Source organism: Canis aureus, chromosome 23 (genome assembly GCF_053574225.1).
Source record: "Canis aureus isolate CA01 chromosome 23, VMU_Caureus_v.1.0, whole genome shotgun sequence".
In the NCBI taxonomy this organism is placed as follows: domain Eukaryota; kingdom Metazoa; phylum Chordata; class Mammalia; order Carnivora; family Canidae; genus Canis; species Canis aureus.
In genome coordinates this window covers 43,883,084-43,902,583 of record NC_135633.1, presented here as the reverse complement: position 1 = coordinate 43,902,583, position 19,500 = coordinate 43,883,084, and the positions used below count along the sequence as shown (strand labels likewise).

Sequence of the window (19,500 nt, the reverse complement as noted above, 5' to 3'; positions counted from 1 at the left end):
GGAACATCAGGACCTCCCAGGGTGGCACCAGCTCCATCTTGTCCTTCATTTCCCTGAGATCACCTAAGCAGCTCTGGGGAAACAGGGTGCTCGCCAGCCTTTTGTGAGTAGGTCGGAAGGCCCCTCAAGGCCAAGAAAGCATCAACCTTTTGGGATGGGAAGGCACTTCATCACCCCCATCACAACACGATCATGCTGAGGCCCAACACTGACATGGTGTCACAAGATTGGACTTGCTCGGGGATGGGGTGGGGATTGGGGCATGTCCTGGCAACTTCCCAGCAAGTACACAAAGGCATATGCCGGGTGGGAAATGGGCCTTGACACCTCACCCCTCTGAACACGGTTCTGCCGGGTTTCTCGAGAAAAGAGCAAGGGGGGTAAACTATTCCTCAAACTGAAAATGAAGAGAAAGAAAATCCTTCAAGTCATCAGAATTTTTGGAAACCCTGATGTTATCATTCAAGCATCATGTTACAGAACCTCTCTGCCTTTTCCCCAAAATAGAGACACAAAGGCTCTTTGTCACCCCTTCTTGGGGCGAGGGTTCTCCTTAGTCCGATAACGCCAAATTAAATTCCTCTGTAGCTCAGGCATTGGTTTTCCTGCCCTGCTCTGTTTAGACTTCGGTATCACCACAGCTTGGGCCTGAAGTCAGTTTCATTAGTTCAGGCCTTCTGATGACATCGATTCAGCATTAAATAAGTTTGGGTCATGGAGATGGAGACCATGATACGCTGCAGTGTGGACAGGAGTCACGTACGGGACAGGCACACTCAAGCTTTCAGGGCTGAGTTAGTCTTATGAAAACCATGTGTTGGAATAAGGAGATTATCCTGGTTTGGAAAAAGCAAGGAATGTTCTCTGAAGGAGAAAGAGAAAAGGACCTTTAGGACCTCTCATTTTGTGCCTTCTCTCAAGTGGCCTTTTCTTTGTTTTTAGATTTTTATTTATTTATTCATGATGCAGGGAGAGAGAGAGAGAGAGAGGCAGAGACATAGGCAGAGGGAGAAGCAGGCTCCCTGTGGGAAGCCTGATGCAGGACTGGATCCCCGGACCCTGGGATCACACACTGAGCCAAAGGCAGATGCTCAACTCCCGAGCCACACAGGAGCCCCTCAAGTGGCCTTTTTGTCATCAAGAACTAGCCTCTGTTTCCCTCTGGCATTAGCCACGGCACTGCCTCAGCCCTGCACAGAATTTACTATTTCGCGGTGACAGCATACTCAGCACCACACAAAATAGAAGATTTATTGATTTGTTTGCTCACTTTATAAAGGCCATTTCCTCCACTGGAGAGAGAGGGAGACAGAGAGAGAGAGAGAGAAAGAAAGAGAGAGAGAGAGAGAGAGAGAGCCAGCCCCAGGGTTCACTATCTGAGAAGGAAGGGGGAGAGAGGACAGAGCCAGGCCCCAGGGTGACAGGAGCCACGGTCACTGCTCATGGCTGCGATTCTTGTTTCTCCTGTGGTGCATGTGGAAATGGTCTGTCAGACTGATTGATGGGTGTCATAAAACTGAATGTTCAGCAAGCAGAGCCCATTTTGTTTTGGGGTGAGCACACAGAGGCAAGGCGAGCAGCTCCACCCTGGGAGGCAGCCCAGGAGGAGGGCAGGGATCTTCAAGAAAGGGAAATGCGAGAAGGTGCAGGCCCTGGGGGCAGCTTGGGGGAAGCCGGAGAGGGGAGGAGAAGGCACGACTGCTGGAAAGAGCATCAGAGAAGAGAGGAAGACCAAACTACCACTGGTGAAGGAATCAGATTTCGCTGACAAAGTGGGAGGCAAGAAGCAGAGGGCTGCTTGCTTTCTGAGTGAGCGCACCCCTCCTCCCTGCTCTCCTCCCAGTCCTCCTCTGGAGGTGGGGAGCCTGCTGCCAGACGTGGCCAGACGCAGTCTTGATGTTATTCCAAAGACGTCCCTCCAGACCTGGCTCACTCTCATCTTACCTTCTGCCCACAGAGCCTGCAGCCTCCGCGGGAGGCGATTCTGAGGCCAAACTGGATCAGGCAAGAACTGGGTCTCTGGACGAGCTGAGGCCCCCTCACAACACATATATCCATCCCCCTTTCCTCTGGCTCCTCCAGGCCCACAGTGGTCCCGGACTGGCTTCCCTGAACCTCCCAGAGTTGGGAAGTGGAGGCAGCTCCACCCCTAGCACCGAGCTCAAAAAGATGAAACATCTTTTGAATGAAAAAATGGATGAGAAGAAGAGTCATGCCCTCCTGAGAGCACAATATCAGTAGTAAAGCTACTCCATCCCGCAGCGTAATTCTAAGTAGCAGGTGGATTTAAAGTCCTAAACAAATTGCTTATGGAAGATTGATTTTAATGAGCAGCAACTCTTTCCTGATGCCCAATCTGTCTTGGAGAGATGAGACAGTCTGCAACAATCTCCCTCCGCTGCTGGGACAGCATGGAGAGGCTGAAAGGCAGCCTGTGGCTGGGGAGAAGACAGGGCACTTTCTGCAGAAGGCTGACCCGAGTTCAAATCCCGAGTGTGCCACCTTGGATGAGCTACTGAACCCCTCAGGCCCTTAGCTCCCTCACTGTGGAGCCGGGGCTGCCTCCCTCTCCCATGTCATTGGGCTGTGATGGGGACAAGCAGTACACGCAAAGTGCCCGACAGTAGAAAGAACCCAGTTGGCAACAGTGCTCACCAATACTTATCAGTCAGTTGCTGGGAAGAGTCAGGCTCTTTTATCAGGTATAAAGGAAAAAAAAGAGACGACATGATGAGTGAAACCAGAGAGAGGAGGAAGGCTGAGTGCATAAGGACTAGTGCCCGGCAGGCAAGATTTGCTCACCTGGATCACAGCAGTATAGTTAGCAGGGGTAAAGACTGGGCTGTTGTCGTTCACGTCTGAAATGTCAATGTTGACGGTGGCAGTCGACGACATCACAGGAATGCCACTGTCGACTGCCTGGACAAGCAGGGAGTATCCGGACACCTGCCAAAGCACAAAGGGCCGACAGTAAAGCACTTCCTCTCCCCTGCTCACACTCTGAGGACCTGCACACTCGGCTCGGCTTTGCGGGAGATCGGCCACCTTCACTCTTGGTTCTCTAGACCAGAGTTTCTCAGCCTTGGCACCCCTGACATGTGGGGCCCGAGGTGATTCTTGCCTGCTGGGGGCTGTCCTGTGCTTTTGTAGGATGTTTAGCTGCATATCTGGTCTCTACTCACTCGAAGCCAATATCACTTTCTGCTCATTCAGGACAACCCAAACTGTCCCCAAATGTCGCCAAGTCCCCTAGAGGGGCAAAACCATCCCTGGTCAGACCTACAGCTCTTGGCCTTCGTTCAAACACAACAGCTGTCACGCTGATCTTATTTATCAGTTCTGATACCTCAGGAGGAATGGGGATATACCACCCAGGGAGGCTTTTCTGCTTTTTAGCACCACTACTACGACATCTTTTCCCATATTTAATTTCACTTTGAAGACATATATTTTTAGTCAAAAAACACAATGCTCAACCTTGGCAGAGGAAGACTTTTCTGGATCATTCTTTCTGACCTAAATACCTTCAGATGATCCTTTTGTATCTGCTCCCCTAGGGCTAACACTGCTGATAAGACCAGGACCACAGGATCCCAATGCTGAAGGTACTTTCTTTTCTTTTTCTTTCTTTCTTTCTTTCTTTCTTTCTTTCTTTCTTTCTTTCTTTCTTTCTTTCTTTCTTTCTTTCTTTCTTTCTTTCTTCTTTCTTTCTTTCTTTCTTTCTTTCTTTTCTTTCTTTCTTTCTCCTTCCTTCCTTCCTTCCTTCCTTCCTTCCTTCCTTCCTTCCTCCCTCCCTCCCTCCCTCCCTCCCTCCCTCTCTCTCTCTCTCTCTCTCTCTCTCTCTCTCTCTTTCTTTCTTTCTTTCTTTCTTTCTTTCTTTCTTTCTTTCTTCTTGATTTTATTTATTTATTTGAGTCCAAAAGAGCATGAGCAGGAGGGGAAGGGCAAAGGGAGTGGAAGGAACAGATTCTCTGCTGAGCAGGGAGCCTGATGTGAGGCTTGATCCCGGGACCTTGGGATCACAAACTGAGCCAAAGGCAGACGCTTCACAGACTGAGCCACCCAGGTGTCCCCAGAAGGTACTTTCTTGCCTCCTTGCTCTAGGAAGGACCAAAATTCAAAGCATCCAGAAAGACACATCTTTTGCCTTTTCTTTAAAACACCCATAAGTAAGAAGTTGCCAGTACCTATTGGCAGAAACTTCTTTCTAAGGTTTAGCCCCAATATGTCATGCTGCATTTCGGCCCATCCTATTTACTCTCATTAGTTGGGATGGAGAATCTTCCTACTTTTACTCAGGGAGCCTATACTGGATTCCAGTGAAGGGATGGTGTGGATAGGAGGGGAGCTGGCCTAAACTAGCTTACCCGTTCCCGGTCTAATTTCTTCTTAACCTTTACAAGTCCTAGGACAGGCTCCACAGCAAATTCATTGTCCCGATCTCCATTCACAATGGAAAAACGAATCTGTCCATTGGGCTGGCTATCTGCATCTTCCGCTACTAGCTTCATGGGACACAAGAAAAAAAAAAAAAAAAAAAGAAACAAAAAAAACACAACAACAACAACACAAAACAAAAACACATGACATAAGAGATAGAGAAAAGATTTATTCTTAGGGCCCCAGGTCTTACAAATGGGCATAACTCTGACAATTGTCTTAGGTGCTATGCTCATGTGCTATGCTCATGATCATGCCTCTGTTGGAAGAGCTCATGGCTTGGCTGAAAGAGGCACCATTACTGGAGCTGCCACTTTCTTTCCATTTTTGTCTGTCTACAGCTTGATGACACTTATTACACATGATTTTCCTCATGTCTTGAGTCAGTGAGGATAGAGCCAAAGCTGATATGGATAGTTTGGTTATTTTTTTTCCCCAATTCTGCAAATAATGGTCTCCACCACTGAGTCAGACATTCTTTAAATCTATGCAGTTCCAGGTTAAGGAAGCCCAAGAAAATTCCTTTTCCCACATGGCAACCACACTGGCCCACTGTTTACTGCTCCATTTTGGGGATATTGGGATTTCTATGTGTGCAAGTAGTCTAGTCACATCCAGGAAGGAGAGAGGGCCTGGGAAGTTCACCACTGGAGTGTAAAGAATGAACACCCATACCAGGGACTGCAGAAGCCAGAGAGGACAGATGGAAGGGACCTGTCCAGTAGGGGTGGTGATGATGGTTAAGAATGGGATTGATGATTTCCCAAATGTAATTTGTAAGTTTGAGAGAACTTATGTTCTCCTAACACACGGCTTGTCCTTACTGGTATTAAAAAAACTTCCTTCCAGAAAGAGCTTCTCTAAGAGTGGCCAGTCTTAATCTTGCTCCCATATATAGCTGTCCGGCTCTGTGTGTGTGCATGCGTGCGTGTGTGCATGAGTGGGGTGGGGGGAGGATGGATTTATTTAATCTTAGTCACCCCATAACTTACTATCTAAGGTCAGAAACCAGTGAGAGCTGCCATTAGAAATGTATTTCATGGTCTGTTCTGTTTTCTTAAAAAACAAAAACAGACACTCCCAGGAAGAAAGTAATCATTGGTCACTTATACTTTGATATAAATGAATTTATTAGGCACTCCAATGTAGAAAAGGAGAAGGAGCAGCTGAAATATTGGTGACTGACTGGGGTTCTTGGGGACAAAAAGACCCTGAGAAGAAACAGTGTAATGAGAATTCAAGATAGATTTTGCTCACTTTTTCACTCTATTTATGACTATGAGCCTCGGACATCTGGACCTCCCACTGGTACCTACCAAAATGACAGAGTCTCCGACCAAGGCGTCTTCACTGATGACAGCACTGTAGACATCCTGGCTGAACCTGGGAGGGTTGTCATTCACATCCGTGAGGTTGATGCTGACAGTGGCCACAGCACTGAGAGCCGGCGTGCCCCCATCTTTGGCTTCCACCACCAGGTAAAACTTTTTGCATAATTCATAGTCCAGGCCCTCAGAGACAGAAATACCTCCTTTGAAGAAAAATGGGAAGTTTTTGATTTGATTAGGAAAAAAACTTTGGTCAGCAGTTCCATAATCATGGTAATATTTATAACATCATCTCTATCCAAGAATTTTAAATATTCAAGATTTTGTTTATTTAATGCCCCACGGAAAGCGTCTTAGAGTCTGACTAATGCTGTCAGTTAAAAAACACAGCCATCCATCAGACACAACACTGAAGAAATAAAGTCTTTGACTATTTCTGCAATAGTTTCTGAACATCTCTCAAGCAGCCTGAAACTCTCTGGCATCATTCATGCATACGCCGCTAGGGAGAAGCATCCCTAGTAAGTGTCTCCCTATGATCCCTTAATTGGACCCGGGCAGACAGAGAATAAGCTGAGATGTGTGGATGTGACTGCATGACCCCGCCCCTAGTCAGCAAGTGAATACCTGCAGACTTCACTGAATTCAATTAACGACTAACATGCCTCACCAAGTTATAATGTGCTTATCTCAAACTATTACAGCACGAAGAGGGCAAAGAGTTCAGACATCTCAAGGTACCGTGACCTAATGGAAAGGAAATACCTGGGATTAGTGGCCAAACAGTAAGTGTGAGTTTAGTGTCCACAACTATAGAGCAGAAGTAGTGTCCATGTCACAAAGCGATTTAATTTAAGGAAGTAGAACAAGTGACAGGCCCTGGCTGGGTGCCACCCCTACAAGGGCTCTGTGAGTGCTTTTCCTTCCCATTCTATCTCTTTCTGGTGAACTGACCCAATCTTGCACTCTGCAATTGGAAACTGGTCATCGTACTGCCTGTAGAGCAGTTCTCAAAGGAATTAACCTCTCTCCCAACTGGAAAACAATCTTTGGGACCAAGGTCAGGATGTCACATCCATTCACATCTGCAGACAGGCATCTTCCCTAGCTGCTAAAGCTGCCCTTCTACTTAAGGTGAGAAACCAAAGTCATGCCTGTAACAAGAGCTTCTTTCTCTCCATAATTAAGTTTTCTTAGCAATTACCCCTCTTAGCACTTTGTTTTGTATCCCAGTCTCGTTATCCAGTGCCAAAATTAAACAGCACTTAACCGTTTCCCCATGGTATTCATATACAATGGCCGTAACTAGACAGACTAAGTCTAACATGTATTTAAATGAGGGAAACCCCATACATTTTAATTCGAAGTAGTGACCTTAATAAATGGAGTTATTGGGCAGCCCCGGTGGCGCAGCGGTTTAGCGCCGCCTGCAGCTCAGGGTGTGATCCTGGAGTCCTGGGATGGAGTCCCATGTCGGGCTCCCTGCATGGAGCCTGCTTCTCCCTCTGCCTGTGTCTCTGCCTCTCTCTCTCTGTCTTTCATGAATAAATAAACAAAATCTTAAAAAAAATAAATAAACAGAGTTACTGCTGGGAGAATTTGCTAATGCAATTCTTCCATCAATGTTTCCCCCTTCCTAAACCTAAGGGCAGGAACTGTATCCTCTTCCTATTTTCACCATCCCCCACCCCAGCAGAGCAGTGCTCTATAGAGAGAAGAACATGTATTCCAAAATCAGGGAGATCTGGGCTCAAATCCTGGATCCCCCAGTGACTCTCAGTGGACATTGGAGACCTTACTTAACCTCTTCAAAGCTCTGTTTTTCTCATATGGAAAATGAGAAACATAACTAATGATTTAATAGGAAACTGGCATATTCATCATGTTAAAGAAATGTTGCAGATTATGATAGTTTCCTATTCATGTTTACTGAACTATCCAAAGGAGAATGGACCTCCTTTCCCACCTTACTCAATGAGTGCATTTTCCTTTTGTGATAAGGGAATTATGTCCAATGGACAGGAAGTAGAAGAGACTTACCTTTCTTATCTGAAAAATAGGCCTGCTTTGACATGACTATTCATGGGGGATTGGGTGAACAAATGAGACTACTCATGAAAGTGATTCAAAAATATTAATACAAACACTATGAAAAATGAAAAGGTGAATATGTTCACTCTTCAAAGAATGTCCAAACTTGCTTCTTGAATTACTCAAAGTGCCCCCAATAGTTAACTCCCTAATGAAAAGAAAGTCCTAGGCTTTTCCTTTTGTTCTCTTGATTCATTTTTTGACCTGTTTTCCCTAAGCGATGCCACACTGGCCCTGAGTTTGCAAAGGGTGTGGTAAGACCTGACAGTGTTCTGACTGGCAGTTAGTGGGCAGGACCCAAATACAGTGCTGGTTCTGGCTGCCTGGGGTACTGAGTTGAGAAGGCCTGCATGTCACCGTGCATGCCACTTATCCTTGTCTGCTTTGGTAGGTGACAAGAGAGTGGCAGCCTGAGTGTGGATGGGGACAAGTGCACACTGATGTCTAAGAGCACTTCCACACCCATAAACACATGATCTAAATAAAACAACACAAAATGAAACAAAGCAAAAACAGAAAAGAGAGGGAAAGAAACAAATTATGCTCAGTATGCAAATATTACTTCCTGTCCCCATCAATGAACCACGTTACTGCTTTCAAGCTTTCCTCTGAGAAATCCAGGACCCCACATGGTGGTCAAGTATTTGCCCAATGAGCCCACAGCTGGGGGCTTAACACTTGGCAGGGGGCATCCACAGAAACAGAGTACCAGAAGGGACCCTTGGGTCTGCATGCAGGTCCTGCCATGAGAAGGTGTGCTTTCACTGGGAGAGGGGTAGGAGAGGAAAAAGAGCCCATTCAGAGGGTGGTTAGATGGTTAAGAGAAATATGAATTCTAAATAGGCTGCCATTTACCCACCTGTCTTTGGGTTGATTCTAAATCTCCCTTGTTCATTCCCAGATCGGATGAGATACGTAATCTCAGCATTTGTGCCGATATCTTTGCTGGTGGCAAAAACAGCAAGCACTTGGGTGCCAGGGGAGGTATCCTCAGGCACTGTCACCAGGTAGTCCCTCCGCTCAAATACAGGGGGGTTGTCATTAATGTCCAAGACAGTGATGGTGACGGTAGCAAGAGAGGACAGAGCCTGACCAGGGCTCTGGTCGGTGGCTTGGACACTGATGTTGTAGGAGGGCTGCTGCTCCCGGTCCAGTGGCTGCTCCAGGATAATGATGCCTGATGAGCTGTCGATGGAGAAGAACCCGTTGGCAGAGTCCGCCAGGGAGTACACCACCTTCCTGTTGATGCCTATGGGAGATGCAGGAACGTTAGCAGAAAGAGTGCAGCTTGATGCTCTGCACTCACTAGAATATTATAGCTCTGCTGACTTAGACAAAGGACAACAATGACAGAAGTCAACAGCTTTGGTCCTATGAAAGTTTAATAAATATATGGTGGAATTAAGTGGTAAAGAAATGTAAAATATCGGCAACAAATATCATAAATAGTTGTGTATTCTTCATATATTAAGGAACCCCACGCATCTTTAAGAAAAACTCTAAGATGCTGATACATATGTGGGTAAAGATGTGCCACAGAAAGAGAAATACAATTTAATTCATTTCTTCAGTAAATGAGTATCTGCAATCTATCGGGCACTATTCTAGGTGCTAGAGATTTTAGCAACAGACAAGAGTCAAACATTTCTTTTGTTTTGTTTTTTAAAGATTGTATTTATTTATTCATGAGAGACCCAGAGAGAGAGGCAGAGACACAGGCAGAGGGAGAAGCTGGCTCCATGCAGGGAGCCCGATGTGGGACTCAATGCTGGCACTCCAGGATCACGACCTAAGCCGAATGCAGACGCTCAACCACTGAGCTACCCAGGCACCCCAAGGGTCAAACATTTTGTGAGGAATTTCTTACACTCTGTGGGAGTACATAAGAAATTAGCAACAAACAATCAGTCAAATAAATGGCACATTAGAGGGTAAAAAGGAAGAAAACTAAAGCCATAAAGGGGGGAATGGGGAGTGCTGGGGAGAGAGAGTTTGGGAGGTAGAGGGAAGGATGGTAACTTTAAGGTGGTCAGGGAAGGCCCAGACATTTGAAGAAAAACCCAAATGAGGGGAGGGACTGAATAGTGCAGATGTCTGGGGGGAGAACACTGCAGGAAGAGAGACAGGCAAGGACAGGGGTGGAAGTCCCTCGAGTGTATGTGAGAGCATCATCCATCATCAAGAAGGCTGCTGTGACTATGGTTGGGAAGAAGGGAGTAGAAGATGGCTCCGGGTGACAGCAGGTTGGGGAGCAGACTGTGTGGGGTTGTAGTGCTGAGGTGAGAAGCCAGCCAAGGGCCCTGAGACGGGCAGTCATGAGACGGAATTCAGATTTTTTTTTTAAGATTTTATTTATTTATTCATGAGAGATAGAAAGAGAGGCAGAGAGAGAGAGAGAGAGAGAGGCAGAGACAGGCAGAGGGAGAGGCAGGCTCCATGCAGGGAGCCGGACATGGGACTCAATCCCACGTCTCCTGGATCACACCCTGGGCTGAAGGCAGCGCTAAACCACTGAGCCACCCAGGCTGCCCGGGACTCAGATTTTTAACAGGATCACCCAGACTAATTGTAAGGGGTGAGAAGAACAGCAAGCGAGGAAGCAGAGACAGCTGGTCGACTCCCGCAGGAATGCAGGCATGTGACAGTGGTGACTTGCACAGGCGGTGGGCCCTGGGTGGTGAGAAGTGGTCGGTTCCGGCCTGTTCTGAACACGGAGGTGGTGAGAAAAGACTGTTTTCTGATGGTGGGGCTGGCAGGAGACGAGGTGTGAGAGAAAGAGAAGATCCCAGGATGATGCAACTTTTGGCCTGAGTGGCTGAAAAGTGGGAGCCGCCATCAGCTGGGATAGAGAGGGCTGCAGGAGGATGAGGATTTAGAGGACACACCCGGAGCCCCATTTTGGACAGATTAAATTCGAGATGGGCATTTTGTGTGTAAGTGGAGATTCAAGTAGGGAGCTGGGCAGGAGGCTGGAGATCCAAAGAGAGGTCCATGCTGGAGCTAGGGATGTGAGGGCTGCCAGCCATCAGGTGCCACACAGAGCCATGAGATGGGTGAGGCCATAAGGGAATGTAAAGAGGAAAAGAGCAATCTGACGGCCATGAGCCTCGAGCACTGCATCAAGGAAGGGAGAAGATCTACTCCGAGGGCGACCTCCCACTCTGTGATTTAAAGAAACGCATTCACTTAGCAAAGTAGCATTTTACCTTAATATACACAAAGCTAAAACCTATCAGCCAGGAAAATATCTACCAACAACCAACAAATTAGTGAACGATGATCAGATTGACTTCAGGTTCTGAAGACTGATTGAATGCCTCATCAGAGGATCTTAGCACTTCAAAATGGTTTATGCACCCCAAATTCAGCAGGTATTAAGATTTTTAAGAGGCAAAATGTAACAACGCTACAGGCTGATATAACATTATTTTGATCCTACATGCGCTCAATGAGTACAGTCATTAATCAAGGGTCTCTAGCTAGGACTGCCATCTGAAAATGCCTTTTGTGAATCATGGACTCCTTCCTAGAATGTAAGCTCTTAGAAGGGAGGGCCTCGCTCTGTGTTGTTTTCTATTATAACATCACACTATGGGGTCAGACATTTGGCAGTAATAAGAGTTAAAGACTTTACTCTCTCAATGTGTAATTTCTCTTCAGCCAAAATTCCCAGCAAACCAATAAAATCATCTATCTGCAGGGAGTGACATAAATTGCATTATGTGGCTTTAACCAAAAGGTCAACACTGAGAGCTTGTTCTTGGTTCCATGCCAGAGAGTCCATTTTTTCCAAAGTTTCATCATTTACTTTTATTTCTCTTTCAAAACAACGGCCCTGTGATATATAAACATCAACTTCTGATTTTATTGGTACTGGGATTAAAAACAAGGTTTTCCTATTCCCTTGCTGCCCCTGGAAATAAGAGCAGAGGTTTTGGGGATGCTTTCTGGCTCTTTGTAGTATGGCTCCAAGATTAAATCCTTCCACAATTCCGGGGGGTGAATATGCACAGGATTGCAATAACCCTGCCTGGGTGCCAGAGCTGGTTGTGTGTGCCAGAAGCTGCCTTGGCTGATTAGAGGCTCTCAGGACACCTCTCAGAGTCACAAAAACAGATTTATGGAAACACATCAGCGACTGACATAAATATACCACACAGGTTTTCAAATCCCACACACTGCCTGCGAGTTTGACTTCCACCCCCAGCGTATGGAACACCACCCTTACTAACAATAAGATGGGGCAGGAAATTCATGTAGGGTCTTTCATCTGAGCATCTGCAGACAACAAGACCCCCTTCACTGATGCATAAACCAAGGACTGAGGGATTTGCCTGCTGCCACTAGCATTATTAGGTGAGCATGAGGGACAAAATCCTGTGTTCCCTAGGCCAATCCCCTTACGGATTTCCAGAGATCTGCCCCTGGACATGCTTCTTCTTTAGATCTGGAGATCATTTAGGAAGAAGGGAATTTATGACTCACTGTTCTGCAGCAGTGGTGCTCCGAACGAGCTGAGTGAGGAGAGGTAGGGGTTGGATCTGCACACTGCTGCTCTCTGTGGCAGCAAGGCCTGAAGGGAAGGTGCCTCTGCTGGCTGCCTGTGTTTCCTCCACTGGGACAGACGGCTGAAATCCAATCAAACCTATCACCTACGTTCCCAATCTGCGGCTTTCTTTTCCAGCCCTATTCAGAGGCATCCACTCTGCTCACATCCCCAAGCAGGAGATGCTGTGTTCTCTGAGCTTCCTGCTCAGCGGGCTGGCCCTGTTGTGGAGCACTGCGTTTACAAGGCTGACATTAATCAGCCACACAAAGACCATGGCTCCCCTCTGGGCAGATTCTGTTAATTTAAATTCGGTGACAGGGTTTTTCTGCTTTGCCACAGCAGAAAACCATCCCCTCCCCCCTCCAAGTTGCTGACCCCAACTCCCCCCACTTCCCATACATTCTGCTTCTGACAGTATCTTGGGCATTCACACCAGGAGGAACTGGGAGATTTATTGTTTCCTTCTCCTTTCTGTTACCAATCAGACTGATATGGAAGTGAGACCAGAAAAGGGGGAGGGAAAAAAAAAAACCTCAACAAACCTGCCAAATGGCATCACTTATGATTTGGTAGCTCTCAAGAAAAGAGCAGAATGTATTTTTGGAATGTATTAAAATTCCCCACTTAGACCCACTCGCAATGGATTTCAATAACTTCTAGAAATAAAGTCAGACAGGTAAATGCCAATTTAGAGCCAGTACTTCTGGTGTAGCACTTGGATCTTTGCTGTGTTACCAGGTGATGGGTGCTATCTTTGTTAAATGAATGCAAGTCGTGTCACTAAAATGGTAACTTCCTATCCAAGGGCGTATGATAAATGCCATCCCTCAAATCACCATCCCGTTGCTACGTACCCAGCAGAAAAGATGAACCCGAGTAGAAAACTTGCTTGCTAATTGGTCTAATGCTCTTACTCCATGTCACCATGTGTTATATTAAGGTGTAACAGTAATCCATCATTTTGTGTCTGTGTTTTTAAGTATGTAATTCTCTTCTCCAATTTGAGCCTAATTTAATGAGGACGGAGCTACTTAGCTTCTCAAAACGCTGAAATGACAGGCTACCAAGAGAAGTATGACTTTCACTGGAAGTCAAGTTTCTATAACTGTGGCAAATGGAGCAAGCAGGTCTTCAGAGGATTAAAATCAAGTAAAAAGAGAATGGTTGAAATCCTGATTTGCTCAAGGGAAGTAAGAGGTAGTGGCATTTTTGTGGGATGGAGTTGGAGGGAAGAAAGAGCACATAAAAATTCCCAGTATGGGAATGGTGTAAAACTGTGGGGTGGGGTGGCCAAAGGCACCTATATTCTCTTCCTTGGAAGGTTTCTGAATGGACGTTAGGTTCTCCTAATTCATCCAAATGGAAAGATGGATTTTTGGGGCATGGGGCATTTGAAAGCACAGTGAGTGCTTTGAAGACATGTGGTCCAGTTCTGGAAGACAGGAGACCTTGCCTCTGGCTCATGGTTTGGCCAAACTATACAAGTGTACTTGGACAGGTCACTTAACTTCTTCACTGGGTCACAAGTCTCTTCATTTTTGTTTTTTAAATATTTTATTTATTTATTCATGAGAGACACACAGAGAGAGGCAGAAGGCAGAGGGAGAAGCAGGCTCCTGGCAGGGAGCCTGATGCGGGACTCCATCCTAGGATCCCAGGATCACGACCCAAGCTGAAGGCACACTCTCAGCCACTGAGCCACCCAAGCACCCTTCAAGTCTCTTCATTTTAAAAATGACAGTTCAGGTCAGTTGAGGCCAAGATGATCTTCCAGACTGTGCTCCATTTCCAAATTAAACTGATAGAACTAGTTTCATTTGTATTTCCAAAAGATCATCCCCCACCCTCAAAGCGCTCATTAAGTTGCCAGGCTTTGGCAGACATGGGCTTCATCACCAACCAAGTCCAAATTAAGCCTAATCAAGATGAGCTATTGGAATCTTCTGGATGGGAAGAAAACAGCACAGCAATTCATACCATTCAGTTAAGTGTTCAGAGTTCACGCATACGGCTTATAGCAAGGCTTTATTAACTCAGTGAGAAATAATGCTCACTGCAGGATCATTCCCAAGGATCTAACCCAATGTCAGAAGAACTCAGCTCTATGTTTGAGATTGTTAGAGGTGTTAGAATCAGCACCAAAACCAAATGGTGAGAACAGTCAACGCGGCAAGTACGCTGAGATTTTTGTAAACTGGAAAAAATGTTTTCTGCTCTCCTCCTAACATCAAGCTCTCTAAGCTTCAGGAAACCACAAGAGCTCTTTTATGCGTACTCCGGGGTTTGATGTTGGCAGCTGCTATGACTGTCAGGCCAGGGCATTGTCTATGACATTAACCTTAACACCCTTCAGCAGTTGCACCGGTTCTGGCCTCTAGGTGCCACAGTTAAGATGGAATCTCTACTAAATACCTATCAACTGGCTTTTATAAAGAGATTTGAATTTATATGGAATACATATCTGGAGAATAAATGACCTGAAACAATCTCACCCATCAGACTCTAGGCACCCTCTGAATTTTGGTTTTCATCACTTATTTTTTTTTTTGATCAACTTTATTGCTATACTAAGATGTCATAATTTATGTATAGTCACAGGAACACATTTTAAGTATCTAGCTCATAAATTCTGACACATGTATACCCCCGTGGAACTGTGGCCCTCATTGGCATCTAGAACATTTCAATCATCCCTTACAGTACCTTCGTGTCCCATTTTGGTCCGTCCCCCGATCCCATGCCCCAGGCAATCTAATAACTTGGTTTTGAACCAACTCTTTTTCCTGCTTTCATTAATGCCTATTCATCAGTGCCAGAAATCCCACAAGTATATTTAGTTTTCACAGTCTTTATGACCGAGACTCGGTGACTACAGCATGCTCGTATTTAAGCTATAAGGATTATCCTTTGAAGAAAAATGATAAACAAAGCTTTGGTTCTTGAATACGTCATTGCATTCTTTTGTGACGGCCTTATCCTTAAAAGACAGTAGTTACTTTTGAGAAGTGCAGGATTCTGTCTTTCTCACAGGAGACACTGGACATGACCCTTCCATTCCATCTGGACTTGCCAAGTGCCACCTATTTTACTACTCGAGGCAGTGGGCTAAGGGGAGCCAAAGGAGACCATCTCTAAACCTAGGAGTTTAACAACTTGATGAGGAGGACAATTTAGAGTTTCCTGCGTGTCTTTCCTCAATTTCTGTCTCCCATCTGAATTGGAATGGCGGGCTCTTTTGATTCTGCCTTGGAGACATCACTAGATGTCTTGTGGCCAGGTCTCACCTAGACTGTTGCTGAGAGATTCCTGATGGCAAACTGCCTCACTTGTCATCCCCTGCTGGCCAAACCTAACCAGAGTTCAGCTCCTAAAACTGAGTCTACTTTGCCTCAGCTGCTGAAGATAGTCACTGATTGCTCACTCCCTATAGTCAGAAGTAGAGATGTCTGAGGATGCCTTTCCAATCCTGTGACCTCTGGTCCCAGCCCACCCTTTGAGCGTTATCTCCTACTCCACTGTCATCGTATGCTGTCTACTCTGGTTACTCCTGAAAACTCCATGAGCACTTACTCCTCTAGGGCTCTGCTCATGCTTGGATTTTTACTCAGAATGTTCTCTTCCCCTCCTTCCCTTGTCAAAATCCTACATATTCTCTGTAGGGTCTCCTCTGGACAGCTTCCTTAATTTCCCTAGTTTCTCCTTTCTCTGTGCTTCCTTAACAAAACTTGTACATTATCATTAGTTATGTACTCTCTCCCACTTGATTAATGTGGCTTTTAGACAGAGGGACAGTGTAATGTTATTTCTATAGCTCAGTGCTGAGTCCAGGACCCCACACAGAGTCAGAAAGCAACGAACATTGAATTGCAGGAGAAGCGATCAGCGGACCAGAGCAAGAGTATGAGCTAACACAGTGCATGTAGGTGACATGCACACTGCACATGCCTGTGTTAAAGAACTGAAGAACCCCAAAAGGGTGCGATTTGGAGAAGTTGGAAAGATTTAATATTGAAAATGTACATAAGGGGAGCCTAGGTGGCTCAGTTGGTTAAGTGTCTGACTCTTGATTTCAGTTCAGGACATGACCTCAGGGTCATGAGATCAAGGCCTGAGTTGGGCTTCATGCTCAGTGGAGAGTTGAGTCTACTTGAGATTCTCTCTCTCTCTTTCCCTCTGTCCCTCCTTTGTGCTCATGTGTGCACTCTCTCTCTAAAATAAGTAATAAATAAATAAATAAATAAATAAATAAATAAATAAATAAAATCTTTAAAAATTTACATAAAACAAATACAAATATATAAAAAACTAATGCTAAATGGATAATTGCATTTGTGAATAAAATTGGTAACTACTCAATTTTCCCAGAATGAGGACTGGTTGAATAAGTTATGGTACATTCATATCACAGAATACTATATACATCACCATCACCATGTAAAAGAACACATACATAGCAACATAGAAATATGTTTGTGAGCTAGTGGAAAAATCAGGTTACAAAACAATATCTAGCCTATGAGTCCATTTTTGTAAAGAAAAAAGGTGGAAGAGACTTCATCAAAATAGCAACAATGGTTAGAATTGACTTTTCTTTTGGTCCATCTCTCTAGGGTTTTTTTGTTTGTTTGTTTGTTTTAAGATTTTATTTATTTATTCATGAGAGGCACAGAGAGAGAGGCAGACACATAGGCAGAGGGAGAAGCAGGCTCCCTGCAGGGAGTCCAATATGGGACTTAATCCCAGGACCCGGGATCATGACCTGAGCCAAAAGGCAGACGCTCAACCACTGAGCCACCCAGGCGCCTCTAGGTTTTATACAGTGGACACAGATCATGTTTCTAGTAAGTAAAAGAACTATTATAAAAATCATGTAATGGAAAATTTATTACCAATTTTGGAGAGCAGTCAAATTTCTGAGTTACTTTCCAGGCCAGTTTAATTCTCAACATATATGCCATTTGAAGTAATTGCAGAAAAGGATACTTATATGTTGCATAAACATTCTTTTTCTGGATATTTTCACTGCTCATTTTTTTTTTGTGTCCTGAAAGACATTGACTTTACTTAGGGAAAAAATTTTTTGTTAGGTCTCACAAAGTTATTTCAAGTGATACATTGTTTTGAACTATTTTGTATTCTTAAATTAAGCTGTAGAAGAAGATGGCTAGCTTCAAATCTCCTCTCATAGTCTGTGGGAGGCAAGTAAAATCCCATTACATCAAAAGAGCTCAAACTGACCGCTTTTTTTCTATCTTTAAAAGAGGCCTTCAGATGATATAAAATCAAAGAAAGTTGCCATTAGGAGGTCCATAGAATTGCAATTATTTTTCAAGTTACATTTTAAGTAGACTCTCTGATTATTTCTGTTTTAAGTGTCTTTTACAAGTTTTCATTGAGTGATGACTAACCCTGGCACATTACCCCAGGCAAAATACCAACTTTGGGGTCAAGAATCTTGGAGATCTTTGAATAGTCAAAAAGGACAAAATGTAGCCCCAGTCATAGAATCAGGGAGATCCCGATAATTCCATTGACTTCCTGGGGACTCACCATTTGGGCTGGCACCAGCTCTGCTGGGTTGCACTGGCAACATGATTGTGAGGTTCTTAGAAAGAGAAAAATGAGGGGCCCCTTGTTTTAAAAAAGGTTGTGAAGTTCAGCATAGCCACAGCAGAGCATTAAAACATCATGAAGCCCTTCTAAGCAAGGGGTCTGTATACCTGCAAAGGCTGTATGTACTCCCATATAGCTGGCTGTGCTGGTGAGTGACACCATTTTCTTGATACCTCAAAGGCTGCAACCCATCTGGGCATAAACCTCCCTACCATCTATGACTTGGCACTTTGCTAAGCCTGGGACAGTCAAGTGTAATTCATCAAAGTGCTCAAAACTTCATCTTTATTGGTGCATAGAACTTCTACACTGGGTGACCAGTGATAACACTAAAAATATTTCCTAAGTGGGTCAATATGTACGACCACTGGATCAATCATTCATCTATCCAATGAATCACTTCCACCCAATAAATCCTCAGGCACTGAGGATGCACAGAAGAATCATAGCCCCTCAGAGTTTCCCATCTCTCAGGAGACAAGCATGGATATAGTTGATTATTGGAGAGTAACAGCCAAGGGACATTTCTCAGGGAAGAAAACAACTCAACTGATTCATGAAGGAAAGATAGGAGTTGTCGAGAGTACAAAGTATAGAAGTGATGAGAAGAAGGGGCATTTTGGGTGAAGTGAACACATGCGAAGTAAAGAATGATGATATTGGGTGCTTGGAGAAGGGCAAAATGGCTCAGAATTGCTAAACGAGAAGTTTAGAATGGCAGGAGCCAAAGCTGTCTATTTTCAGAACCGCTAGCCTATTACCAAAGCTGTTATACACAATTAGAGCTGGAGTAAATGAAAAGCTGGGTGTAGGTTAATGGGTGAATTAGCAGAGAGAAGGAGGGAGACCAGAGGAGTGAGATGAAGAGGCTGTCCCAGTGAGAAGCATTTCATAACATGTGAGAAGTTATTTAAAGAGCTCACCACAGATGATGGACAACATAATTGCATCTGTCAAGGAGGTGTCACAAGGTGAAATGATAGTGAGTAACCTGTGGCAAAGCTGATAGGCACACTCCACTGAGCCTCAACATACCCTGCAGAGATAGGAAGTCAAAGTGGGGTGGTCTGTGGTGTCTGCACAAAATGCCCAGGACTAGGTGGAAATTCCCCAGGACACCAGCACTCCCGTAAACCTGTCCTCATTGCTGCATGCTGGATGGGGACTGACCCACAGAGGAGCTCAACGGCCTGTTAACCAACCCTGTAGCATCCAGGAATGAAGCAGCATGGGAATGGGTGAGCATCCTCATTGGAATGAATCACACCACCACTCACAGTTAGAAATCAGAATTCCCTGCCCATAGATGGCAATTGCCAAAACCCTTCACTAAGATATTTCTTTCTGGAAGGAATTAGCTATTTCATTTGTTTTGACCCTGTACTTGGAAGAAACTGGATTGACTGATTGATTCATTCATTTTTGAGAGAGAATGGGCCTGCGAGTGGGGTGGCAGGAGAAGGAGAGAGAGAGAGAGAG

At 45.0% G+C, this 19,500-nt stretch overlaps 1 protein-coding gene across 3 annotated transcripts in view; it reads right to left on the bottom strand.

Moving 5' to 3' along the window:
- Positions 1-19,500, bottom strand: part of FAT3 (FAT atypical cadherin 3) — a 648,833-nt gene that overhangs the window by 53,030 nt on the left and 576,303 nt on the right. For all 3 annotated transcript variants that reach the window (XM_077867437.1, XM_077867438.1, XM_077867439.1), the window contains 4 exons: positions 8,719-9,108; positions 5,757-5,971; positions 4,368-4,505; positions 2,803-2,946 (listed from right to left, as the gene is read on the bottom strand). In XM_077867437.1, coding sequence (XP_077723563.1) covers positions 2,803-2,946; positions 4,368-4,505; positions 5,757-5,971; positions 8,719-9,108 — 887 coding nt within the window. The remainder of the gene's footprint in view (positions 1-2,802; positions 2,947-4,367; positions 4,506-5,756; positions 5,972-8,718; positions 9,109-19,500) is intronic.